Source organism: Telmatherina bonti, assembly GCF_933228915.1.
Source record: "Telmatherina bonti genome assembly, chromosome: 14".
NCBI classification, from domain to species: Eukaryota; Metazoa; Chordata; class Actinopteri; order Atheriniformes; family Telmatherinidae; genus Telmatherina; species Telmatherina bonti.
Window position 1 is genome coordinate 32171647 of NC_136612.1, and position 22308 is coordinate 32193954.

General features: G+C 40.6%; 1 protein-coding gene across 1 annotated transcript; it reads right to left on the minus strand.

Annotated features, from left to right (window-relative positions):
• Positions 1-17964, minus strand: LOC306765019 (splicing factor U2AF 65 kDa subunit-like). Its single transcript, XM_079252347.1, is given in 14 exon segments — positions 1-2745; positions 4152-4394; positions 5068-5154; positions 5242-5364; positions 6643-6665; positions 6668-6709; positions 6712-6733; positions 9057-9136; positions 10054-10192; positions 10574-10690; positions 10771-10922; positions 11057-11160; positions 14709-14883; positions 17823-17964. Coding segments are annotated over 14 exon segments (1488 nt in total). The 5' UTR covers positions 17872-17964; the 3' UTR covers positions 1-2613.
• Positions 17965-22308: the final 4344 nt, after the last annotated feature.

Genomic DNA, 22308 nt, shown 5'->3' on the forward strand with positions numbered 1-22308 from the left:
CCAAAAATAGTATAAAACACAGTAGTTTATTACTAATTGATACTACCCGCTCACGCCAAAACGTTTCTGAAAGGATATAAACCATCTCCAATTTCTGACATGTTTGCTCAGACAGCACGTTCTTATGCCTGCACTTTTCCAGCAGAATAAAAAGATTTAACAATAAATCAGCTCTTTCATTTCATATATTTTCTTTAAAGGATGCAAAACAGCACAAAGTGAATAAAAAGCCTCAAGGAAAGACATATTACTAAGCCTTCTGTGCAACTTACAGGTGCTTTTCTCAACAAGTGCAAGATCAGCTTTGTGTTTCTCATAATGAGGCTCTGCAGACTTGTTTGGTTCAACCACAACGAACAGAGCTGCAGCCCTCCCTGCCCCAAACATTGTTATGTCATTTCATGTAGAACACCACAGGTGGCTGAGTCAGTAGACAGATCACACCATCAGATCTGTCGGCTAGAATTAAATAAAGTTCGGTTTTCATTTCCAGTTTCTGTGGAAGAGAATCTTAGATAATTTTGGGTTTCGATCAAGCAGATCTGACATGTTTTAATGGCAACTCTTCCATTTTCATTAGCAGTGTCACTAAAGGAAGACTGAAGGATATGTGAGACAGATTACATGTCTAAGAAAAGAAACCAAAAATGATCGAACACATCTGAATTAGTGGATAATCTTGTTGCTAAGCGCCCTGCTTGTGGTTGCTATGGTCTACTCTGTGAACAGGTAAAGTCATGAGGTGCTTCTCAAAGTCGAGGGACTTTGGAGATGCTTCCAGTTTGTATCCTGCTGTTTGGAAAATAAACAAAAAAGCAGTCCAACTTTGAATAAACCCTGCGACATGCAGCAGCTAAAAAAATGAAAGAAATTTGATGCTGACATCATTACAAAGACTCGTCAGGTCAAGCCAGTAAACATGCAGAAACGTCCTGAAATGTCATGAATGAAAACCAGAAAAGGTTTTACACACCAGATGATGAAATTAATCCTGTTTATGGGTTGTTTTTTTGTTTTTTTTTTATGTGGAACAAGGCAGAGATCCTGTAAATGGGTCTGACAGTGATCTATCACTTTGATTGGCTGTTAGTTCTCAAAGCAGGAAGCTCAACTCTCATGTCCTAAAAATAAAAACTACATTGGCACGACTGAATACAAAATCCGCATTTTGAACTTTAAACAACAATCAAACATTTTTATTGCACTTTGTCATGAAATTCATTTTAAATTCATATAATTTAAGTAATCACAATAAAAAAAAATTAATCATTTATATACTGGTTTTGACTTTATACCATTAATTTAACATTGCACAAACAGATTTGCCCTTCTTCACACCAACTTCATCGTCCCATCTGATTAATAAGTGAGATTATCATTTTGATTATGTCTGATATGTAACACATAAGTTTTGTCAAAATATTTTATCCTTTCCCCCACTAGCCTCCATGTTGACCCGATGCTGCAAATGAGCATCTTTATGTCATGGCTACACACCGTCAGAAAGAAAAAAAAAAAAAACAGCTAACAGGGTTTTAATAAGTTAGTGACATACTTTTCACTCAGAATTGGTGAAGGAAAAATTAATTTTCTTTTTTTTTTTTAATGAGAGTATGACATTGTTATGTAATATTGAAGTTAAAAGGCCCCAATAGAAACAAAAACATATCACAACATGAAAAAAATAAAGTAAACATAAAGTAGATTCTCTGCAGCTGCTGCTAACGGAGAAGTCATATGTAAGTCGCTTTGGATGAAACCATCTGCTAAATGACTGTAGAATAAAATATGGGTCTTTACTTGAAGAAGCACCCATACATAACTCTCACTGTTGCTAAGCAACGCCCCTATGTCAGGGATTGAACAAATGTCAGCGTCCCGATCAGCTCAGCTAGCTGCTTTAACCAGAATCTTTCTCTTTGCTTATTTAAAACAGCCTAAGAGCTATTCAAATATCTTTTTTTTTTATATAAACACAATTTTTATATTTACAGTGGAAGTTCTGTCTGACGGCGAATCCAGAAAACCCACCTCACTTCTGTCAAAGCAAGTCAACATTTGGTCTAAAGAAGCAGTACAGGTAACAGCACTGTTTGTTTAAGAAATGTGAATATGTGAAGCATTCAGCAGGACTTTAGGAAAATAAATAGATAAATAAATAAATATACTGATTTTTCTCGCAGCCAAACAAGATGTTGTCGACATGGCTTTTGAAATCTAGATCTAAACCAGACATAAATGTTTGTGCTCAGGAAGAAAAATCTAAACATTTGACTGTTTTTTGTTTTTTTGTTGTTTTTTTTTTTTTTTTACGTAGTGCATTCTCCATAGACAGCTACTCTGGCGTTTGTCAGGCAGTATTAGTTCAGGTAAGATACATGTCACATTCATTCTACAGCGAATGTAAAGTATACTACAGGATTTTTTTTGTTTTTTATTTTACTTCAGGATGTCTTAAGCTCAGCGTTTAGTGGGATTAGACTAAGCTGAGCTATCCAGTACTAAAGAAACACACTGCAGTCTTCTCAGGTCTAGGTCTCTAAAATGGCAGGATGACAACATTCAGAGGAGGAACGAAACGGACCAGGACCCAGCTGGCAAACGGAAAGGCAGTCAGAACTCATGTCTGTGATACATGTCGGGATCGTAGTATTTGGTAACCACAACTCTGTTGGCAAACTTGCGGCCTGTGAGGGCCTGCATGGCTTTCTGACAGTCTGCAGCGGAAACGTACTCCACGAAGATCTGACATGAAAAACACACAGAGAGGAGAAAGTTAGGCTTCTGTTTACATTCATGTTGGAGGATCAGGGAGGGATTCTGATGGGATGCTAAGCTAACTGCTAATTTTAAAATATTGAGACAAAAGTGTCAATTTTCACCATTTTAAAGCAACAATTTAATCACAGCCTGAGCATACAATGTATAATACATAGACTGCATATAAAAAGATGGACGGAGTGCCACACACAGGTGTCTGAAGAGCTGAATTGAAGCTAGTTGGGCAGTTCCTATCATCGCTATCTTGGCAGGGGCATGGGTGTCGTCTCACCCGGAAAATACAAATATGGGCAAAGAGGTGGAGCTGAGAGGGGGGCTGTGAGCGTCATGGTGGATGATTGACATCGAGTTAACTCCGAGCTGCCTGTAGCCAAGAGCTAACAGGTACTAACCAGCTAACGGAGGGAAGCAGGCTAAAGATAAGTCAGGTAATTAACCAGCTAAAAGCCGCGGTTGTTCTACGTTGTTCTTAGTGGAAGCGGAAGATCGGGTACCTGTCAATCAAAAGGACACGCCCCTAAATATGCCAAATTTTGATATGAAATTACTTCTAAACGGGTGAGTTAGAAAAAATCCCCCCCCCCCACAGTTGTCATGAAGGTAGACCTGACATATTAAACCTAAAATGGATTTTTGTACCAGGCTGTAAACATGGTTATTTCTGCTGTGAAGTTGGTCTTTTAAACATCGGAGTCTATGGGGATTTGCTGTGTTTTTATGCCCTAGTGGATGAGGGGGGAACTGCATTTTTTTGCACTTCTGCTTTTCTTTTAACTGCCGCAGGTTGCCGCTTGGTATATGACCCTTACACCACATCACAAGGGCAACAGCAACTTATCTAAATAGATCATCAGACCAAGACGACAGTATGATACAGTATGTAGTTTCCCCACCACTGCTGTTTGATTTTTACTAAATAAATTGAGATGGAGAATGAACCTCTGCCCGATTTTACCTAAATGGTTCGTATTTGCAGATTATTCCACAGAACTTTGCTAAGGCTTTTTTTTAAACAGCATAATCTATACCTCCACTAGACCTCTTCAAATTTGACCTTTTTCATCAAACCTATGCAAACTGATATTTTTCCCCATTCTCCAAGGTCTAACTTAAATAAATATACCAGTTATTTTGATCTTGGACAATGGGAAAAATATCAGTTTGCATAGGTTTGATGAAAAAGATCAAATTTGAAGAGGTCTAACCTCCACCTTCTGGTGGATGCGCCCACATTCAACAGCGCCAAGAAAACATGTCTAATTTCTTTTGCTGCAGCTTTGTAAAGACTGGCTTCAGATTTTCTCCTCCAGCAAATGGAAACCAACAGATCTCTGAGTGGAAGATCAAATGTGAACCGGCAGCAGAACTACCTTTCCACAACCGGGAACCTCCACGCCGTCGACGGGTCGGGGGATCTCGATGGAGCGGACGTTGCCGTACTTGCAGCACTCCTCTCGGATGTCCTCTAGGATTTCCTCGTAGTCCTCGTCGTCCACCAGCTCCTCTGGCATCACCATGTTGAGAAGGCACAGCACCTCTGTGGGCACGCCAGAGTTGTGCAGCCTCTGAAGCCCAGGCACCTGTAGCGTGACTGGGGTCTCTATGATGGAGGTCTGCAGGTGAGGGGAAATGGAGTACATGACTTTATGCATCAATATCAAAAAGAAAGTGGATGGTCGGTGCCATGTGGATGGACTGAAACTTGTTTTGAACTCTATAGCAGCAGACTGACGGTCTGGCTGCCACGTTTTGAGATAAAAGTTCTCTGGTTCTAATGCTTCTCTTGATACTAAACCATTCTTTATTTCTTATTTATTTATTGCTGAATTATAGCATTTAAGCAAGCAGACAATCAGCAGGAGCACCCACACCAAGACTGAGATAAACCTTAACACTCAAACTTGAGTTTTTTGGGTTTTTTTGGGTTTTTTTTTTTTAAAACAACTTTTCAAATATTCATATGAAAAATAAGAAATAAACAAAAAACATATTATCAAGGTTCCTCCCACTTATGGCTTCAACCCTCGTTTCTAAGTCGGACTTAGGACAAAGTTGTTTGTAATCATGACTGGTGAACGAGGCCCATATTTATCACAGAAAAATAATAATTTAACTTCAATTTTTAAAAAAAGAAAAAAAAGAAATTGTTTTTGTCTATTTTCGGTCTTATTTTGTCTCGAACAATGTTAATTTCAATTTAATTTTATTTTCAAGTCTGAGTACCAGAACAGACAGGAAAGCTGCCGGTCGCATGAATGTTTGCTCTTTAACTTGACTTCCACTCACAGGATTGGCATTTTTTGCTCCCACGCTCGCCCTCTGAACGATCAGCTTCTTGTCTCCCAGCTGCATCCCATTGAGCCCCGCGACCGCCTGGTGAAGAGCAAACACTGACCTCCGAACACCAGAGCAAAATGCACGTGATTTAATCACACGGGGGAAACACTGAGGCACTGTTACCTGATCCGTGGCGCTGATGTCCACATATTCACAAAAGGCGTAACCTTTTGACAGTGATGTGGCACTGTCCTTCACCAGATTGAAGGCTTTAAGAGGCCCGAATGACATCAAGAGCTCCTTAACCTGCAAACAAAGAGCCGGAAGGCCAGATCTGAGACGGGAACCACCGTAAACATCAAAGAGTTTTTCTATTGACTGAATTCTAAATGTCCATTTGACCCTAAAAACCACTTTACCCCATTGATCCACATGCGAACCCATACACAATGTGTAGAATTAACACATCCTGAACGAATATTTCACTCTGCAAAGTTGGGTGAAACCCTGACTACTTAGTGAGTCTGTATCCAGACACAATCAATTCAACTCACTAAACTTTCCAAAAACAGAGTCAAAATTTAGAATCTGGATTTTTTTTTTTTTTAAGCTATTTTTGCCTTTATTGAAACAGTATTATTCAACTGTTGGACTTGCTGCCAATAAATGAACAGTCTCAGCTCTCAATAGAAGAGATGTTGAGACATAAACATTAAAAAATGAATGCATGTGAATAAAATAAAAACAAAACTACGCTCACTCTATTTTTAGGTTTAATGCATCAAGATTTAAGAGAAAATGTCTTAAATAGAAGTAAATACAACCTCAAATGAACAAAAACGTTGCACGTTGTAGAGGGAGAATATCTTCAGCTGGTTGAGGTTTGCTGACATTTGTTTATATCAATGTCCAAAATGAATTGAGGAAAAACCAGGATTTAAATAAGATGCTCCATGTGCTTGGAATCAGCTGGGAAATAGCCTGAAACTCGAGGAGCTAGTCTCATTACAGAAGCTACGTCTTGTTACTAATGTTTTGACAAACATTTAGATATGTCCTGTGTGAGTTAGTGGTGTGTATGTACTTCTGGGTATGTTTACTGACATGAACTCTCAAGTATTGAGCAGAATATTATCCAAATTAACATCCCTCCACCCCCGTGCTTGACAGCTGGTGTGAGGTATTTTGACTGATATGCTTTGTCTTGGGTTTTCCGTGCGTCCTGCCAAGCTTCAAGGTAAAATAAGTTACTTTCTTTAACACGACTGTATAAGTATGAAAAGAAAAACATCGAGCTGATCAGTAAATGATGTTAAAACTGATCATATTTGGCGCTTTTGAGCTGCAGTTGTGGTTCATTTAAAAGCATCACAACATCTTATTCTTACCGTCACATTAAAACAGCAACACACCCATAGCCTCAACCTCTAACAAACATTTCCAAATCTTAAAAGATCAGCTGTCCTTCACCCCAGGAAACCCGCGTCCTAAGCGCGCTCCAAAAGCATGATGGGAGAGAGAAAGTAGCCAGTAAGGGAGCCTGCTGGCTTGCAGTGTATCCGTGTGTGGACCAGAATGTCTTACTTGCCTTGTTTTACATGTTGGCATGGCAGCAGTAGATGAGTACTACTGAACAAATTATGAGCGCAGACTTAACGATCTTATGGGCCCCTAGCTGGGGACAAAGTGGGGGGACAAAAATGAAAGAGCTGTGAGTATCAACGTAGTGGAAGTGACTGAAAGTATTCATCAAAATGAGTCAGTGAATAATAGACATCAGGCTGCATGAGCTCTGCTAACTAAGAGCTACTGAGACAGAATGGACAGTTAGAATTAACTTATCTGATATTCAAACATTTAGTCACACCTGAGAGGAGACTAACTCAGGAGAAACTCATCACCTCATTCAAAGATAAAGTCCACCAATCGTTTCAACCATGGAAAGCATTTCTGGAGTTGTTAAGTGATGTTGTTTTTTTGTTTTTGGTATTTCAATCTGAACTTTTGTTGATATTTTGGCTTCAGGTTACACACATACCACTTTAATCTCATCCACTTGGCAAGTCATGGGGTTGACCTTCTTTTAACTTCAGAGCTGCCTTAGATTTTGGTGGCATGGGTTCATTAAGTGTTGGAAACATTCCTCAGATTTGGCATGACAGTTGCTGAACATCCACGATGAGAATCTCCCATTTCACCACATCCCAAAGCTGCTTTATTATTATTTTCCTCCGAGGGATCCTCCACACCAGAAGCTCTGCCTGCTTGATTTGCAGGGTTGTTGCCATGGTGACCGCTGATGTCTGCATGTCTGGGGGTTCTGCACTACAGCGGCGGTGTGGACTCCGACATACCCTGATCTATGATATTCCTGCTGTGACGTCCTCTGTGGCCATGATTGGGCTGGCTTCCGGTTTGAATGGATCCCAACGATATTGTTTCCTCACAGCATCAAGCCAGATTTTTATGTCTGTTGATATTTTCATAAAGTCAGTCATTAATGTCAGTAACGAGGGATTAGAGCTCGTGTGTGTGCCAAATTTGATTTGATGTGGTTGCTGGATGTAGATCTGGTGACAGTGGAGGCCGTTGGAGAACAGTGAACACATTGTCATGGTGGAAATGATGTGAGCTTTGTGGCATCATCCTGCTGGAAGTTTCCATCAGAAGATGCTACATTGTACTCATGAAGGGATGGACATCCATCCATTTTCTGCCACTTATCCGGGGTCGGGTCGGTGGGGCAGCAGCCTAAGCAGGGAAGCGCAGACTTCCCTCTCCCCAGCCACATTTGCCAACTCTGCGGATGGGATTCCAAGACGTTCCCAGGCCAGCCGAGAGATATAATCCCTCCAGCGTGTCCTGGGTCTTCCCCGGGGTCTCCTCCCAGAGGGACGTGCCTGAAACACCTCACCAGAGAGACATCCAGGAGGCATCCTGACCAGATGCCCGAACCACCTCAACTGGTTCCTCTCGATGTGGAGGAGCAGCGGCTCTACTCTGAGTCCCTCCCGGATGACCGAGCTCCTTATATCTAGTTATTCTTTGCAGTGGTGCGTCAACATGCTGACATTTTTTCTCACTGAAATTTCCCTTTTTCACAATCTACTGGAGCAGGACATCTGCATGTAAAATAATCATGTTTCACTGAACCTTTCGAGTGTTTTGGTTCATTAAAGTCACTTTTCACTACTTTTTGTGAGCGGGTTACAGTACCACGTCTAAGCATTTAAGTTTAATTATTAGTGCACAAAAATATTCCATTCATAGAAGCATAAAAAGGTCAAGAAAAAAAAAAGACAAAAATCAACAAATCTCCAACCATAAATTAGGACATAATTAACATTTGGGCTTAATTTTTCATCTATATTGCTTAAAAACTTGGGGACAGTTTATGAGCAATATGGTGGATATTGATTAAAGTGGCAGGTGATGTGTTTTTTAGGGCAAATTGCCAAAACTAATAAAAATTCACAAAAAAAAAAAAAAAAAAAAAAAAACAATCCCAGAAAGGCAAATATTTGATGATTTAAATGCTTTTTAAAGTGGACTTTTTCTTTGAAACAGAAAGAATGAGTCACATTATTTGCTTGTCATGTAAATATTCTGGACTTTGCTTACCTTTTTACTCAGTATGCTTAGCATGAGAAAGTTATTATCACTCTGAATGAGGCACTGATTGTTTAACATCAGTGGTTTAAAAACAAATGTTTTATTTACCCGATTAATCTCAATATATCAAAACATTTAAAAGCATTCTAGCGTAACTTTGACCAAGTTATTATTTTGCTTTGTTTGTGTAAAAACACCATGGAGTCCGTTTTCTGTCCATCATGTGTTTCATTTAGCTTTCTTCTACTGCAGGTTTGATTATTTTATGTCATGAAACAGAACTAAATCATTATTTGGGGAATGTTTCACTGTGTCAAAAAACCTCAGAGTGAGAGAAAGGTGAATTAACATGGGTGCAGCTTTGCAGTCAGCTGTCAGTTCAATACCTGGTCGTCATTAAGGTAGTTCGGCAGGCCTCCGATGAAGAGTTTATGGGGGGAATCAGGGACTACTGTGGACACGACACCTGAGGATCAACAAGAAAAGAGAAGAAGGCAAAATAAAAGGCAGTTAGAGAGGCACAATTGAGGCTGGAAGACCCAGGTTTAGGTCCTTAAGCTGGGTAAACACATAAATAAATTTGAGCTGATTTTCTGTCTCCTCGACAAATGGCAGAAAAAGTCAGCTTGTACCAAGGCTCATTAGATCATCCTGAGTTCTGAGGAGTGAGAAGAGGGAGTTTGTCTCAACAACTGCAAGGATTAAACATGTTTCATATTCATGACGTGAAAAAAAAATCTTCACGTGTGTAAAACAAAACGTAGCTAAACAAGAGAGAGCCGACTGCAGACCAAGGAAGCAGGAAGTGGGTCAACGTCATTTACCACCCGGCTGCATTTGCTTCCATCCATTTTCTAAATTTATGAATAAATGGACGGACTGATGGACTGATGGACGGACGGACAGATGGATAGACGAATTAATGGACGGACGGATGGATGGACAAATGGATGGACGGACAGATGGGTGGACGAATGGATGGACAGATGGATGGATGGATTGACAGATGGAGGGATTGATGGACGGACCGATGGATGGACGAATGGATGGACGGATGGACAGATGGACGGATTGATGGACGGATGGACAGATGGACGGACAGATGGATGGACGAATGGATGGAAAGATGGATGGATGGATGGATTGACAGACGGAGGAATTGATGGACAGACAGATGGTTGGACGGATGGACAGATGGAGGGATTGATGGACGGATGGACAGATGGAGGGATTGATGGACAAATGGATGGATGAACAGATGGATGGATAAATGGACGGATGGATGAACGGACAGATGGACGGACGGAGGACAAATCTCAGCGCTGAAATAAGTTCTGAAGAATAAAAATTATTTCGTTCTTCGATTATTTTGGGAAAACAAACCTGGAACGTGGAAAGCCGGCTGCTCCGAGATTCCAGGTAAAGGCCGATAGTCGTGAGGTCGTCTGATCTTCAGCGACTGACCCTGGAAAATGATCCCGTCGAACGCCATGGCCTGTGTCGTCTCATCTACAGATCGAAACTGGACAGAAGGTTATGTTGAGACGCAATGAAAACAATCAGACACAACATCACTGATTGAGTGAACCAAAAGGTTTGGCTAGAATTACTACAGATGACTTCATCCTGCTCCTTTTTTGGACTTTATCACGCTTGATGTAGTTATTCATAAATAATCTTTGTTCTTGTTTATTTATTTGCTGTTTTTCACTGAGTTTCAGCTGCTTTTGTTGTATCTGAATACATTTTTCACGTTTTTCTCCATTAAATATTAAAGCTATTTGCCAAAACAAGAACAATTTTATTTGACGAAAATTAGCAGCAGAAAGCATAAAGAACTCTGTCCCCCATCATATCTTCCCGGTTTCAACTGTAACCCAGTGGGAAATTTCTCAACACCCACCTCCAGAAAAGCAAAGTTTTTGTCCTGATTAATTTGCACAGCAAGAACCGGATTACTCGGGGCTTGTGAGAGGCCTGCGAGACGCATCTGGGCGTTAAAGAACTCAGCCATGGACTCCTGCGAAGATGGAAATCAGAACACGTGAGCTGGAACGCTGCGCCGATAGAGCCCGGCCTGCTGGCTGGAGAAGCCTTTACCTCTGTTACTCCAAAGGGGATGTTTCCAACATAGAGCCGTCTGGCTTGTCTCGTCATCTGACTGCCGACTATGGGCACTTGTGTCGGTGCTGCCGCCACTCCGGTGGTGGTGGATGTCGCCAGCAGAGCTATTGTGGGGATCTGTCCGGCCGCTGGGGGGACATTAAGGATAAAAGAAAAAGTAGAGGAGACATATTTTAGTTTATCTAAAAGAAAAAGTGAAGCAAATTTAACTGCAAAGTTTGGGAAAATGTGCAACACAGCTTGAAAGAGACGTGTGAGGTACCTTGCATAGCTTTATACTGCATTGGAGTGATGTGTTCAAAGCCAGGAGGCGGCACATCCCAGTATTTACAAGTCCTTTTCTTCCTTGTCCTCCTTGGAGAGTGGCTGGATGCAAGAAAAAGAGCAATAAAGGTTCAGAGACACATCCTTCCTCCAACCTTTTAATGTTGCCATGACTACATGATGATATGAACCCATCTGGAATTGCAAGATATTGAAGATGCGTGAAAACACCAACAAGTTTGACATTTCTCTTTGTCAAGATTTCAGTGTTTTTGTACAAAACATTTTGGACTCTCTGAGATTGATTAAATTAATCAAATATTATTTATATCAAAATCAATATCAGAAGATTTATCAGCGATGACAATCGTGTTTTCTTTTCTCAAGTCATTTTTTTCTGTCAAGCTACTTTGTGGGCAACATCTGTTTATTAAGTTGAGAAACCACTAGGCCAGGGGTCGGCAACCCAAAATGTTGAAAGAGCCATATTGGACCAAAAAAAACAAAAAACAAATATGTCTGGAGCCGCAAACAAATAAAAGCCTAATATGAGCCTTATCATGAAGGCAACACATGCTTTATGTATCTATATTAGCTATATTAGCCTACTATCAAAATGACTAAGTTGGCTACAAACACATAATGAGCCTTAACGATAAAATGTTTATTTCCCCCGCTGCGCATCCTGTAGAGAATGACGCACCACGTGACTACTCTGTTGTACAATGCCGTCTCATGTTTAACTTCATTACTATATTGATGAGTTATGTTTCGTTGCTTTGATGAAATTTAAAAAAATGCAATAGAAATCCGATTTTTGTATGTCATTTTTATTTTGAGGATTCGAAAAAAAACAACAAAATGGAATGTGCATAACGCGCCCCTTATCAACAAACAAAGCGCAATAAAATGCAGCCTGCATTTACAAAAAATAAACCAATAAATCAAATTAATACAGTTTGATTACTGTGCAAATGCCAAGCAAGTTGGTGCAAGGGTAAAACGCAGCAACATCCTCTTCTCTTCAGACACGCAACCAACGCAGCTATCCTCCGACCACCATTACCAAGTGTCATTCCAAATATATCCTGACAAAAATCAGAAATAATTTTATAAAAACATCCACTTTGTTACTCAATATGTGTCTATGAAGGATTATGTTCTTACCTGTTTAATGTGACTTCTGTTGTTGGACATCACTGGTCAGCTTCTCAACATGTAAGATGTAACTTGTGCTGAATTAATGTCCTTGATTTGCTGATCGGTGATGTTGCCGCCATTTTAATGGTCCTTTCCTTCACTGTCTTAGCGGAGAGGGGCATGTCTTTGATTTTCTGTATGATCTCGGTTTTGTTTTTGAAATTAGCAAATACGTGTCCTGATATGACTGACTCCTTCATGTAGTCACCATCTGTGAACGGTTTTCTACGCTTTATTATCTCCCGGGTTGGAACTAAACTTGCAGCAGTAGTGGAGTTTGGGGATGCAATCCACTTAAATCTATTTTTGCGCTTCTCTAATTTCTCCAGAAGTAATGCAATCGCACTTTTTGTGTCACTCCCAACTGGCAAATGTAGCATGCTTTTCCTGGAAATGTCTTTCCACATTACTCTTTTTGTTATTTGACAACTTCTCGCTACAGAGCAAACATTCAGGCAATCCTTCCGCATTGGCAATGAATGCAAATGATTCGGTCCAAGAAACGTTGAATCCTCTGTTCTCCTCGGTTATTTTTCTCTTTTTCCCTCTGGGATCCATGGTGCATCACACAGCCCCGGTTTGTTTACAACGCCACCTGCCTGGCATCCCGCCCTGCTGATAGGCTACGTGTATCGCAGGCTATGACGCAAATCTTCCTTGACAGAAATGTTGAAATTTAATATTTATTTACACATTTTTACAGCATTGGAAAACGTTAAGAATGTTTGTGTCATGTTTGTCCTCCTACAGAACCAGATCAAAACAAAAATATAGATCTTTTTCCATTTTTTTTTAAAAAAACATTTTTGAAAAAGCTCCAGGGAACCACTAGGGCAACGCTAAAGAGCCGCATGCGGCTCTAGAGCTGCGGGTTGCCGACCCCTGCACTAGGCGCTCCAAAACAGAGTAAATCTCTACTGACTACCATATTAAAAAGACCAACTTCACAGCAGAAATAAACATGTTTACAGCCTGGTTAAAAAATCAATTTTCGCTTTAATAGGTCAGGTTTACCTTCATGACAACTGTGTGGGGAGTGAATTTTTTTGTAACTCCTCCATTTAGTAGTAATGTTATATCAAAATTTGGCATATTTAGGGGCGTGTCCTTTTGATTGACAGGTACCCGATCTCCCGCTTACAGAAGGATGAATGTAGAACCACCACAGTTTTAAGCCGGTTAACAGCTTGACTTAGCTTTAGCCCACTTACCTTCATTAGCTGGTTAGCTCCTGTTAGCTTGGTGACCTCTTAGCTACAGACAGGTCAGCATTTGATAGACGTCAATCATCTTGTCCCACGCTCACAGCCCCCTCTCTCAGCTCCACCTCTTTGCCCATTTTTGTATTTTACAGGAGAGACTACACGCGTGACGCTGCCAAGATGGCAACGGCAGGAACCGCCCAATGAGCTTCAATTCAGCTCATCAGGGTGACGTCACAGAGGCTCCGCCCTTCTTTTATATACAGTCTGGTCTGACCATAATTAATACAATCACAGAGTTCTCCATTGCTCTGGTGGCACCTGAATGTGCCGCATTCATGCGTGAGCTATAACAAGCTTAGCGATACTGTAACATTGGATATCGGTTAATGGTGTAATGGTACATGTGTCTGTATCTAGACACATGGCTGTCTGAGATGCTAAAAATGAGGAAGATGAACACCTCTTCGCTCATTTATGAAGCAAAGTGAGTGAAAAAGCAGACAAGCTAGGACTTTTTTTTTTTTTTCTTCCCACAGTTTTCTAGGATGTTCAAGCAGACCAGGCACCTTTTTGGGAGCACATGTGTACGAAAAGCTCTTCTGCAACACAAACGCCAATACCTGGGATCTTACAGGTAACCCTACGTCAAATTTAAGACCTTTAAAGATCATTATGAATGAAATGTTAGACCAACAAGACACATTACCAGAAACTAAAATGAACCCAAAACAATAAAAAAACTTGTATTTTTTTTCATTTAGCTCCAGAATAAGACTACATGTTACTAACGTGTCAGTAACATGTAATTACCGTCTCCAGGAATTAGCTGCAGGTGTCACCACAAAGGGAAAATTTGTTCATTTAACAACAGGAGTACGATCAACAAGCTTAAACCTGGACCGACATGAAACAGTCAGCTGCACTCCTACATGAGCTGTTTTGGTGATTTTTAATGAACTGAAATCAGTAAACTGTGAAGGGAACTTTCAGATGTGTAGACGCAAGCAGCGGGCATCACTCAGGAAACTTTAAGGCCCTGCGTTTCAGATCTTATCCTGGTTAAATCATCAGACTGATGTGGAGCTGCTTTACAAATGCCATATTTATCCAGCTTGCACTGTCATAAACTGCTGAGGAGACGTTACTATCTTGTTTATTTTACTTTAAATGTAGCACACGGTGAGCGGACTGCATGTCCATGGTCAGACCCCCACTGAGATGCCGGTCCTGCCGGGTGCAGCTGACCTGTGCTTCTTGTGGTCCCGTGAGGAGCTCCGGCGGTCCCGGCTCTTCCTGTCTCGGCTCCGGCTCCTCTTCTCTCGGCTGCGACTGCCCCGGTCTTTGCTCCAGCTGCGATGTTTGTCGCCTCGGCCTGGAGATCCGCTGCGACTCCGCTTTTTATGCCTCTCTCTTTCTCGCTCTGTAAAGGCAGAACCAAGCAGCAGCAAATGTAAACTGGACTTTTCACATTTCTACTGGGAGACTGATGCAACTGGATGGGTGTAATGGAGCATTTCCAGATCAGTCCGGAAGTCGTCATTCTTCCTTTTTATTTATCATTTTCTAAATGAAAGGGTTTTATTAATCACAAGAGATGAGTGAAGAAAGAAAATTACATTAAAACATTATTTTGTATTATTATTTGAATTCAATAATTCAATACTGGACTACTTAGCTGTTTCACACTAAAGCCTTAAAATAAAATAAAATAAATAAAGTAATTGTTGTTTTTTTAATAGAGACAAATTATTATTATCATGATCATTATTGTCATTATTATTATATATTTTATCGTTAAGGCTCATTATGTGTTTGTAGCCATGTATATATATATATATATATATATATATATATATATATATATATATATATATATATATACACACACACACTACTCACAAAAAGTTAGGGATATTTGGCTTTCAGGTGAAATTTATGGAAAATGCAATATGTTCATGCTACAGTGATATAATATCATAAAAGTAAGACATTTAAGTAGAAGGATGCACTACTGATTTCCTCATCTCAAAAAATTCATTCAACACAAAAGGTAACAACAATGGTAGTTACACCACAACAAAAAATTTGAACGTCTCAATATCTCGTCATGTGCCCTTGAGCATCAATTACAGCTAGTCTATGGGGATTTGCTCTGTTTTGGAGCCCCTAGTGGGTGAAGGGGGAACTGCAGGTTTTCTTCTGCAGGAAGTTGCTATTTGGAGAAGCCACAGACCCAGCAATCATTTCAATTCTCAGCTAAAATCCCACCTGTTTTATCACAGAAACAACTTTCTATTTAAACTTTGCGTTTTTAACTTGTTGCATATCTTTGATCTTGTAAAGCGTCTTTGAGTCCACAAAAAGCATTTTATAAATACAATTTGTTATTATAAACAATATGTTTTACTTTATTTAATCATCAGATCCGCACAATGATTTGTCTAATTCTGGTTGTGAACTGGAGAGGAGGAGGAGAACAGGTGGAAGAGAGAAGATGAAGAGCAAATGAAAGACTGGAAGCTATTAAAGCCAAACAGGTGAGGAAGAGGAGAGTTTCACAAATAATCAGCTGATGATGATGAAAATCAGTAGAACGTTCAACAAAAGACTCCAATCAGTTATTATTTCATTAAATCATGTTCTAAAAGTCGGCCCATAAAAAGCAACTTGACTCTTAAATGATAAGATAACAATAAAAACCTTTGTATGGGATTAAAAGATGCTGTTGTTGTGTTTTAGGATCCAAACATCTGGCTTTCATCCCAGAACTGGTTTTCACTAATTATCCCTTCATATTCAGTCAGAAAAATGAAAGATTTATTAAAAAATTGGCAAAAATACAGAGAAATAATCCTGAAATAAAAGCTCTAATCCGAAAGGCTTCGTCAGCTCTGAGGAAACTTTAAGACCTAAAACATCTTCAGTCCTGAAGAATACTTCTCTGCGCTTCCTAAAGGACTTTCCTTTGGTTGTTTCTGCCTTTTGTTCCATCCTCTGACTGTCCAGATGATTCAAAGTCCTGGATCTGGGATCCATCCCTCCATCAGACCTGACAAATGGACCTGCTGGATATTTACGGTCGTCTGAGATTGGTCAGATACGAATGTTTTATGAATCACACGTGGATCCAGTTTCAGATCTGATCAGCTCGTTTGGTAACCGAGGGCCTGTGTGTCTTACATTGATGGACAGTGACGCAAGTAAAAGCAAACACAAGACGTTGCAACTGCTGTGTTTTGCTGCTAGGAGGTATATTCTGATGTCCTGGAGCCGGCCAGCAGTCCCAACTTAAAAAAAAAAAAAATCCTGGTGAAACGTTACAATGGGGAAACACAACATGCATGCTCAACTCCTGGGCCTACTCTCCTCTCTGCAAGTTTCCCAAACCTGACTCATCTGCTCTTGTTTGTTGTCTCAGCTTGACTTTTTCTTTTGGTTGCCGATGGGACACGTTATCATTTTGCTTGTTTAACTCCTTTATTTGTGTCTTTAACCCATGCTTTGCCTGAGCTGTGTTGTTTTCGTGTTCAGTTGATTTATTCTCTCCTTTAAATGGATTTTATTCGGTTTTCTATGTTTGTTATTTGGAAAAAAACTAATGAAAATATAAAGAATGGCTTCTTGACAGCCACCGTTTTGAGTCAGATTTTTCTGATGAGGCTTTGATGGATCAAGCGAAGGTCCAGATGCATCTCTCAGGTCCTGGTTCAGGTCTTTGCTGGATCTGTCCCTGTTTTATCACAGCATCACCTGCAGATCCTGTTTATGCCCTGACATCAACTTATCAGCCAGAAATACTATTTTATGGCAAACTGTGGTATCTTCTAGAGATGCATTAAAAGAAACGGAAGTCCATTCAGAAATTTTGGTCCTTGGAAGCTAAATAATTTAAAATAAATAGATAAAAATGGTTGATTGAAGAGTTTTTCCACTGAATTATGATTGTTAACCATAAGTGGTGTTAATTACTGTTTTCTTTGCTGCTGCAAAGGGCATGATGCTGATGAGAAGATGAATAATATCATTTTGATCTATGATTGATAAAGCAGGACAGCATCATGAAAGGCTGGGACGGTTCTGGAGAAATTTCTCCAGACATGTCCTCCAGGTAAATTTACACACCTGCTTCCAGACTGCTGCCTCGTTTTGGATGTACTGAACTGCAACTACAGATTATGTCAACACAAACAGGCAGACGCAGCTGAATCATAGCGGGGGAAAACGCACGCTAAAGTTGCCGTCACGTCTCGTGATTCATTCATAAAAATCCCACTAACGAGCTAAGAGCGCCGTTACGCTGCTAGCTTGCGGTCCAAACCGGGACACAGACAGACAGACAGACAGACAGCGGACACCCACCTTGTCGGTTCTCGCTCAGCTGCTTCTCAAACTCCTCGAAATCTGACATAATGTCGGGAAGAGTTCTGTGTTAAAACAGAGCGTCTTTAAGATGTCTGATAGCGGAGAGATGAGGCGGACTGACCGCTGTGTCTGAAAAGCCTCAGGAAACCTCATACACTAATTACACACAGCACTTCCGGTTTACCTATGAGAATAAAGGTGCTAGCCATGTTTATATATATATATATATATATATATATATATATATATATATATATATATATATATATATATATACTTTCTACTTAAAAAGGAAAAATGGCACAGTTGTTCTTACATAAAAATGTTGTTTGTTTGTATTGATTTGTTTATTTACTTATTTATTTTTCTATTTATTGGTTTTGTTTGTTTGTTTTGTTGTTGTTGTTGTTTTCTTTTTTGTTTTGTTTTCTTTTCATTTTCAAGGGTGAATTTGGGAAAATAGGGCTGCACGGTGGGATGGTGTTTAGCACTGTGGCCTCATAGCAAGAAAGTTGGTGGTTCAATCCTTGGCTGGGGCAAGGTTTGCATGTTCTCCCCATGTATGCATGGGTTCTGCAGGTACTCTGGCTTCCTCACACTGTCCAAAGACACGCATGTTAGGTTGATTGGGTACTCTAAATTGCCCCTAGGAGTGAATGTGAGTCTTAATCTCTCTTTATATACAGTCTATGGTGTGAGGGGTTGTTTGTCTCTGTGTGGCCCTGTGATGGACTAGAGCAGGGGTGTCAAAAGTCGGTCCTCGAGGGCCGCTGTCCTGCAGGTTTCCCATGTATTCCTGTTCCAACACATCTAGCTTCCACTAAATGGAACAGCCAATAATGTGCACAACTGATTAAGCTCTACTACTAATTAATTTGAATCAGGTGTGTCTGAGCAGGGATACATAGAAAACCTGCAGGATTCTGGCCCTCGAGGACCGGAGCTGGACACCTCTGGACTAGAGAGTTGTCCAGGGTGTGATAATTAAACTGTCCATTGCTGGAAATGCTGTCGTCATGGGGAAGCTAATAGGTCTGCAAAATAGGCTGTATTTCTGCTGCTGTTGCTGCTGTCCTTTGTTCATACTCCATAAACAGAAAACAATGGTTGGTCTTGTTTTTATCCTTTATACGGACAGTTGTGACTGAAATAAAAATAAAATAAACAAATAGCAAACATCTAATGTCTATTCACATTGTGTCTTCTTCACTTTTCATTCCCTTTAAAAAATTTTTGCACATGCAAAGATGTAAAATAGCTAAGTACATGTGATAAACGTGCATGTGTTAAAAATGAGTAGAAAACTGAGAAATATTTATTGTGCCAATTATCTCATAATTAAATAACCAATATCACAATATACTTTTTACATGTTTATCATGAGGGATCATTTAATTTCACATTGTTATCCCATGTGGTGATTTTATTACTTTTACATATGACATTGATGTAATCCAATCCTCTTTCTCCATTTCCATCCGAATTTAAATCATGGATCTGCTCAGCTGGTCTCTCAATTCAGTTAACCAAATCTTTTTCTTCCTGAGAAACAGGCAAAGTGGAGCCTGCAGGTCCTGACAGAATGCATGCTGCTGGATACGTGATGGTCATGTGTCTGTCACTTCTATCTGTGGAGGATTTCTACACAATTGAATTTATGATAACTGGGTTTCTGCTGTTTGGTGAGTGCGGTTTCCTGGTATGTCACAAATTTTGGAAGATCTGTAATGGACTTTGCCGACCAACTAGCAGCACTCGAACTCATGCTGTGATCGAGCTGGACTGTGAACTGGATGCCAGTCTGGTCCGAATTGGTAGGGTGGATGCAGTTCTGGAGCTTATCCGAAGGTGGGAAACATCACGGAGAAGCTGGTGCTCTGCTTGGTGGAAACTGACCTCCGATCCGGCTGTTTTGGAGTCCGACTGAGACCTCTACGGACTTAAGGCTGAGCCAAATGACACTCAGCCTGACCCAAAACAAAGCTGTTATCTGAATCTGGCTCCCTGTACTGGATTGGCAGGCTGGTTATCACATCTTCTGCATGTTATGCTGTATGATGCTCAGTCCCACTTTCCCCACTCTCCTCTCAGGCCTGTGGAACAAGGCTGGATTATCCAATAGGCATTATGGGCATGGGCCCACACCCCTTGGGGACCCATGTGGGGCCCATGTAGGGAAAACACCAACAGTTTGGACATGAAATAAAATCTACATCAAAGCCAGATAGTTACACCACAGTGTCTAGTGTATTGCTACTGGTACCACTGGCTGAGAGATGCTCGAAATGTCATTTCACATCGTAGATTCACAATTTTTCCAGGTTATGTTGTGGAATGGGGCCCCTGGAACACTCTGGGCCCAGGGGCCTGTGCACTTTTAAAGAGGCCCTGCTGTGGAAGTATACCCACTTCTTTTTCAGTCAGCATTGAGTATGCCCACTTCTAAACTCCCTGCGATGCTGCAGGGATGGGATGATTGTAGGGATACAAACATCCCTACACATGTATCCACGTCAAGCAGCAGCTCAGCTAAGGTTACCTCTGCTACTCTGGAGCAGTTAGCCATCAGCTGCGTTAACGTCAGCCTAAACATAGACATAATAAACATTTATGTATATATGTATATGAGCCTGTCTCTCACCACTCTGTGTTCCAGTACTGGTTTAGTCATTTCATAACTCTTCCTCCCTGAAACCGAAGAGCAGAAATGATGTGACATGGAGGAAATATACTGATGTATTTTTTCGGGGTAAACTAAACGGAGTAGTTTTACATGTCACTTTTTCTGAAACAGCGGGTTTTTTAGGGCTGCTTTTTTCTGTTTATTAAAAAAAAGGGCGAAAAATTGAGAGTATACCCTCTTCTTGAGGGTCCACTACACCGCTGACTAAACTGAACTCAGCTCTCGAGGCCGCGTTTCACCAGGTGGCAGAGATGAACTGGAGGACAGTTCACAGATTCACTCACAGAAAGCATACACGCACACACACACACTCTCTGTTGCAGACACACTCTCCTGTTTTTCACCGTTTTTTCCGGACCTTGTCCCTCCCTTCACTCATGGACAGCGAGTTGGTTGGACGCGCCTTTCTCTGCTGCGAACTGACTGGCTGTGCTGGGAGATCCCACCCCGACCACGCCCTTCCATGTGTTTCCCTTATGTTGTGATTGCCTGAATATATGCTTTTTTCTGTTTTTGAGGGGTTTTTTTTTGTTGAATATCTAGAGTGCCCTGTGAGGGCGGTACAGAGAAACTTCTTTTTTCTGTTGTTTCTTTCCACTCTGCCAAAGGCGGCGCCGGATAAGGCTGCCTGAGAGGCCTAAGTACTGCCGGACGTGTGTTCTGTGTAAAAGTTGTAAGTTTGTCTGTAAAATCTTGGAAGGCTTGTATTTGAACCTTGAATTTCGCCTCGAGGATGAATAAATTATTCCTGTATCTTGTTGTAAAAACAAGCATTTTAGAAGGACAAATTAATTATTATCATCTATGTTTGAACCAGTAAGATGGTGTCTATTTATCTATCTCTGCTAATTATACAAGGCTGGGGATTGGGGTAGTAGTTCGAGCAGAGAAGCCTACACTTCTCTTTCCTCAGCCACTTCTTCCAGCTTATTTGTAGGAACCCTAAAGCATTCACTGGTCAATTGAAAGACATAGTCTCTCCAGTATGTCCTGGGTTTCCTCCCACTGGGATGTACCTGGAACCCGATGCCGCAGTCATCTGTTCTCGCAAGATGGTGTTGTATAAGTGTTGCATATGATTATTATTATTTCCATAAATACATGATCAACAATGCAAAGATTGGATCTGATACCCATATACTTCTTGACAAAAAATGCTTTATTTTTCTAGAATGAGCATTGCACAAACTGTCATACATGTAACTAAGAAATTTGGTGATTTTAAAAAGCAAGAAATAGTAGAACCAGATAAATATGTTCTCCATCTTTTGACCAAACATAAAGTCTGATTACTCAGGGTCAAAGTTCTGCGTCATGAGACACGTTGTGGGAAAAACAGATATTTTTTTCTGATGCCTTTGAAGCTTTCAGGGCTTCAGTTCACTCTCTTGCTGGCCTGGATCCACAATCTTCTGCCCCCAGAAAAGGGCTGCGATCCCTTTGGCATACTGAGACATACTGAGCAATTCCTGTCTATTCTTTTTGCTGGTTGGCACAGTTAACTGCCTCGTCATCTCCGCTTGGCAGCTCGACTCTGCCAAAGAAACAAGGATGAGCAGTGCTTTCTTTCTCTTTCTTTCTTTCTGTATTTGCGCAAATCTCCTCCCCAATGGGACATACTCATAATGCAGGAAGCATGTAAATTAGTGAATACATTTGTGTGTTAGTTTGTTTGAATGAAGCCCCCCCTTTAACCAATGAAAGCCCCTCTCTTCTCAGCTTGTCACTACACACACTATGCTGACAACATGCATGGAAAATAACTGACTCAGCTGTGCTGCTATTAAAAGACCTCAAATC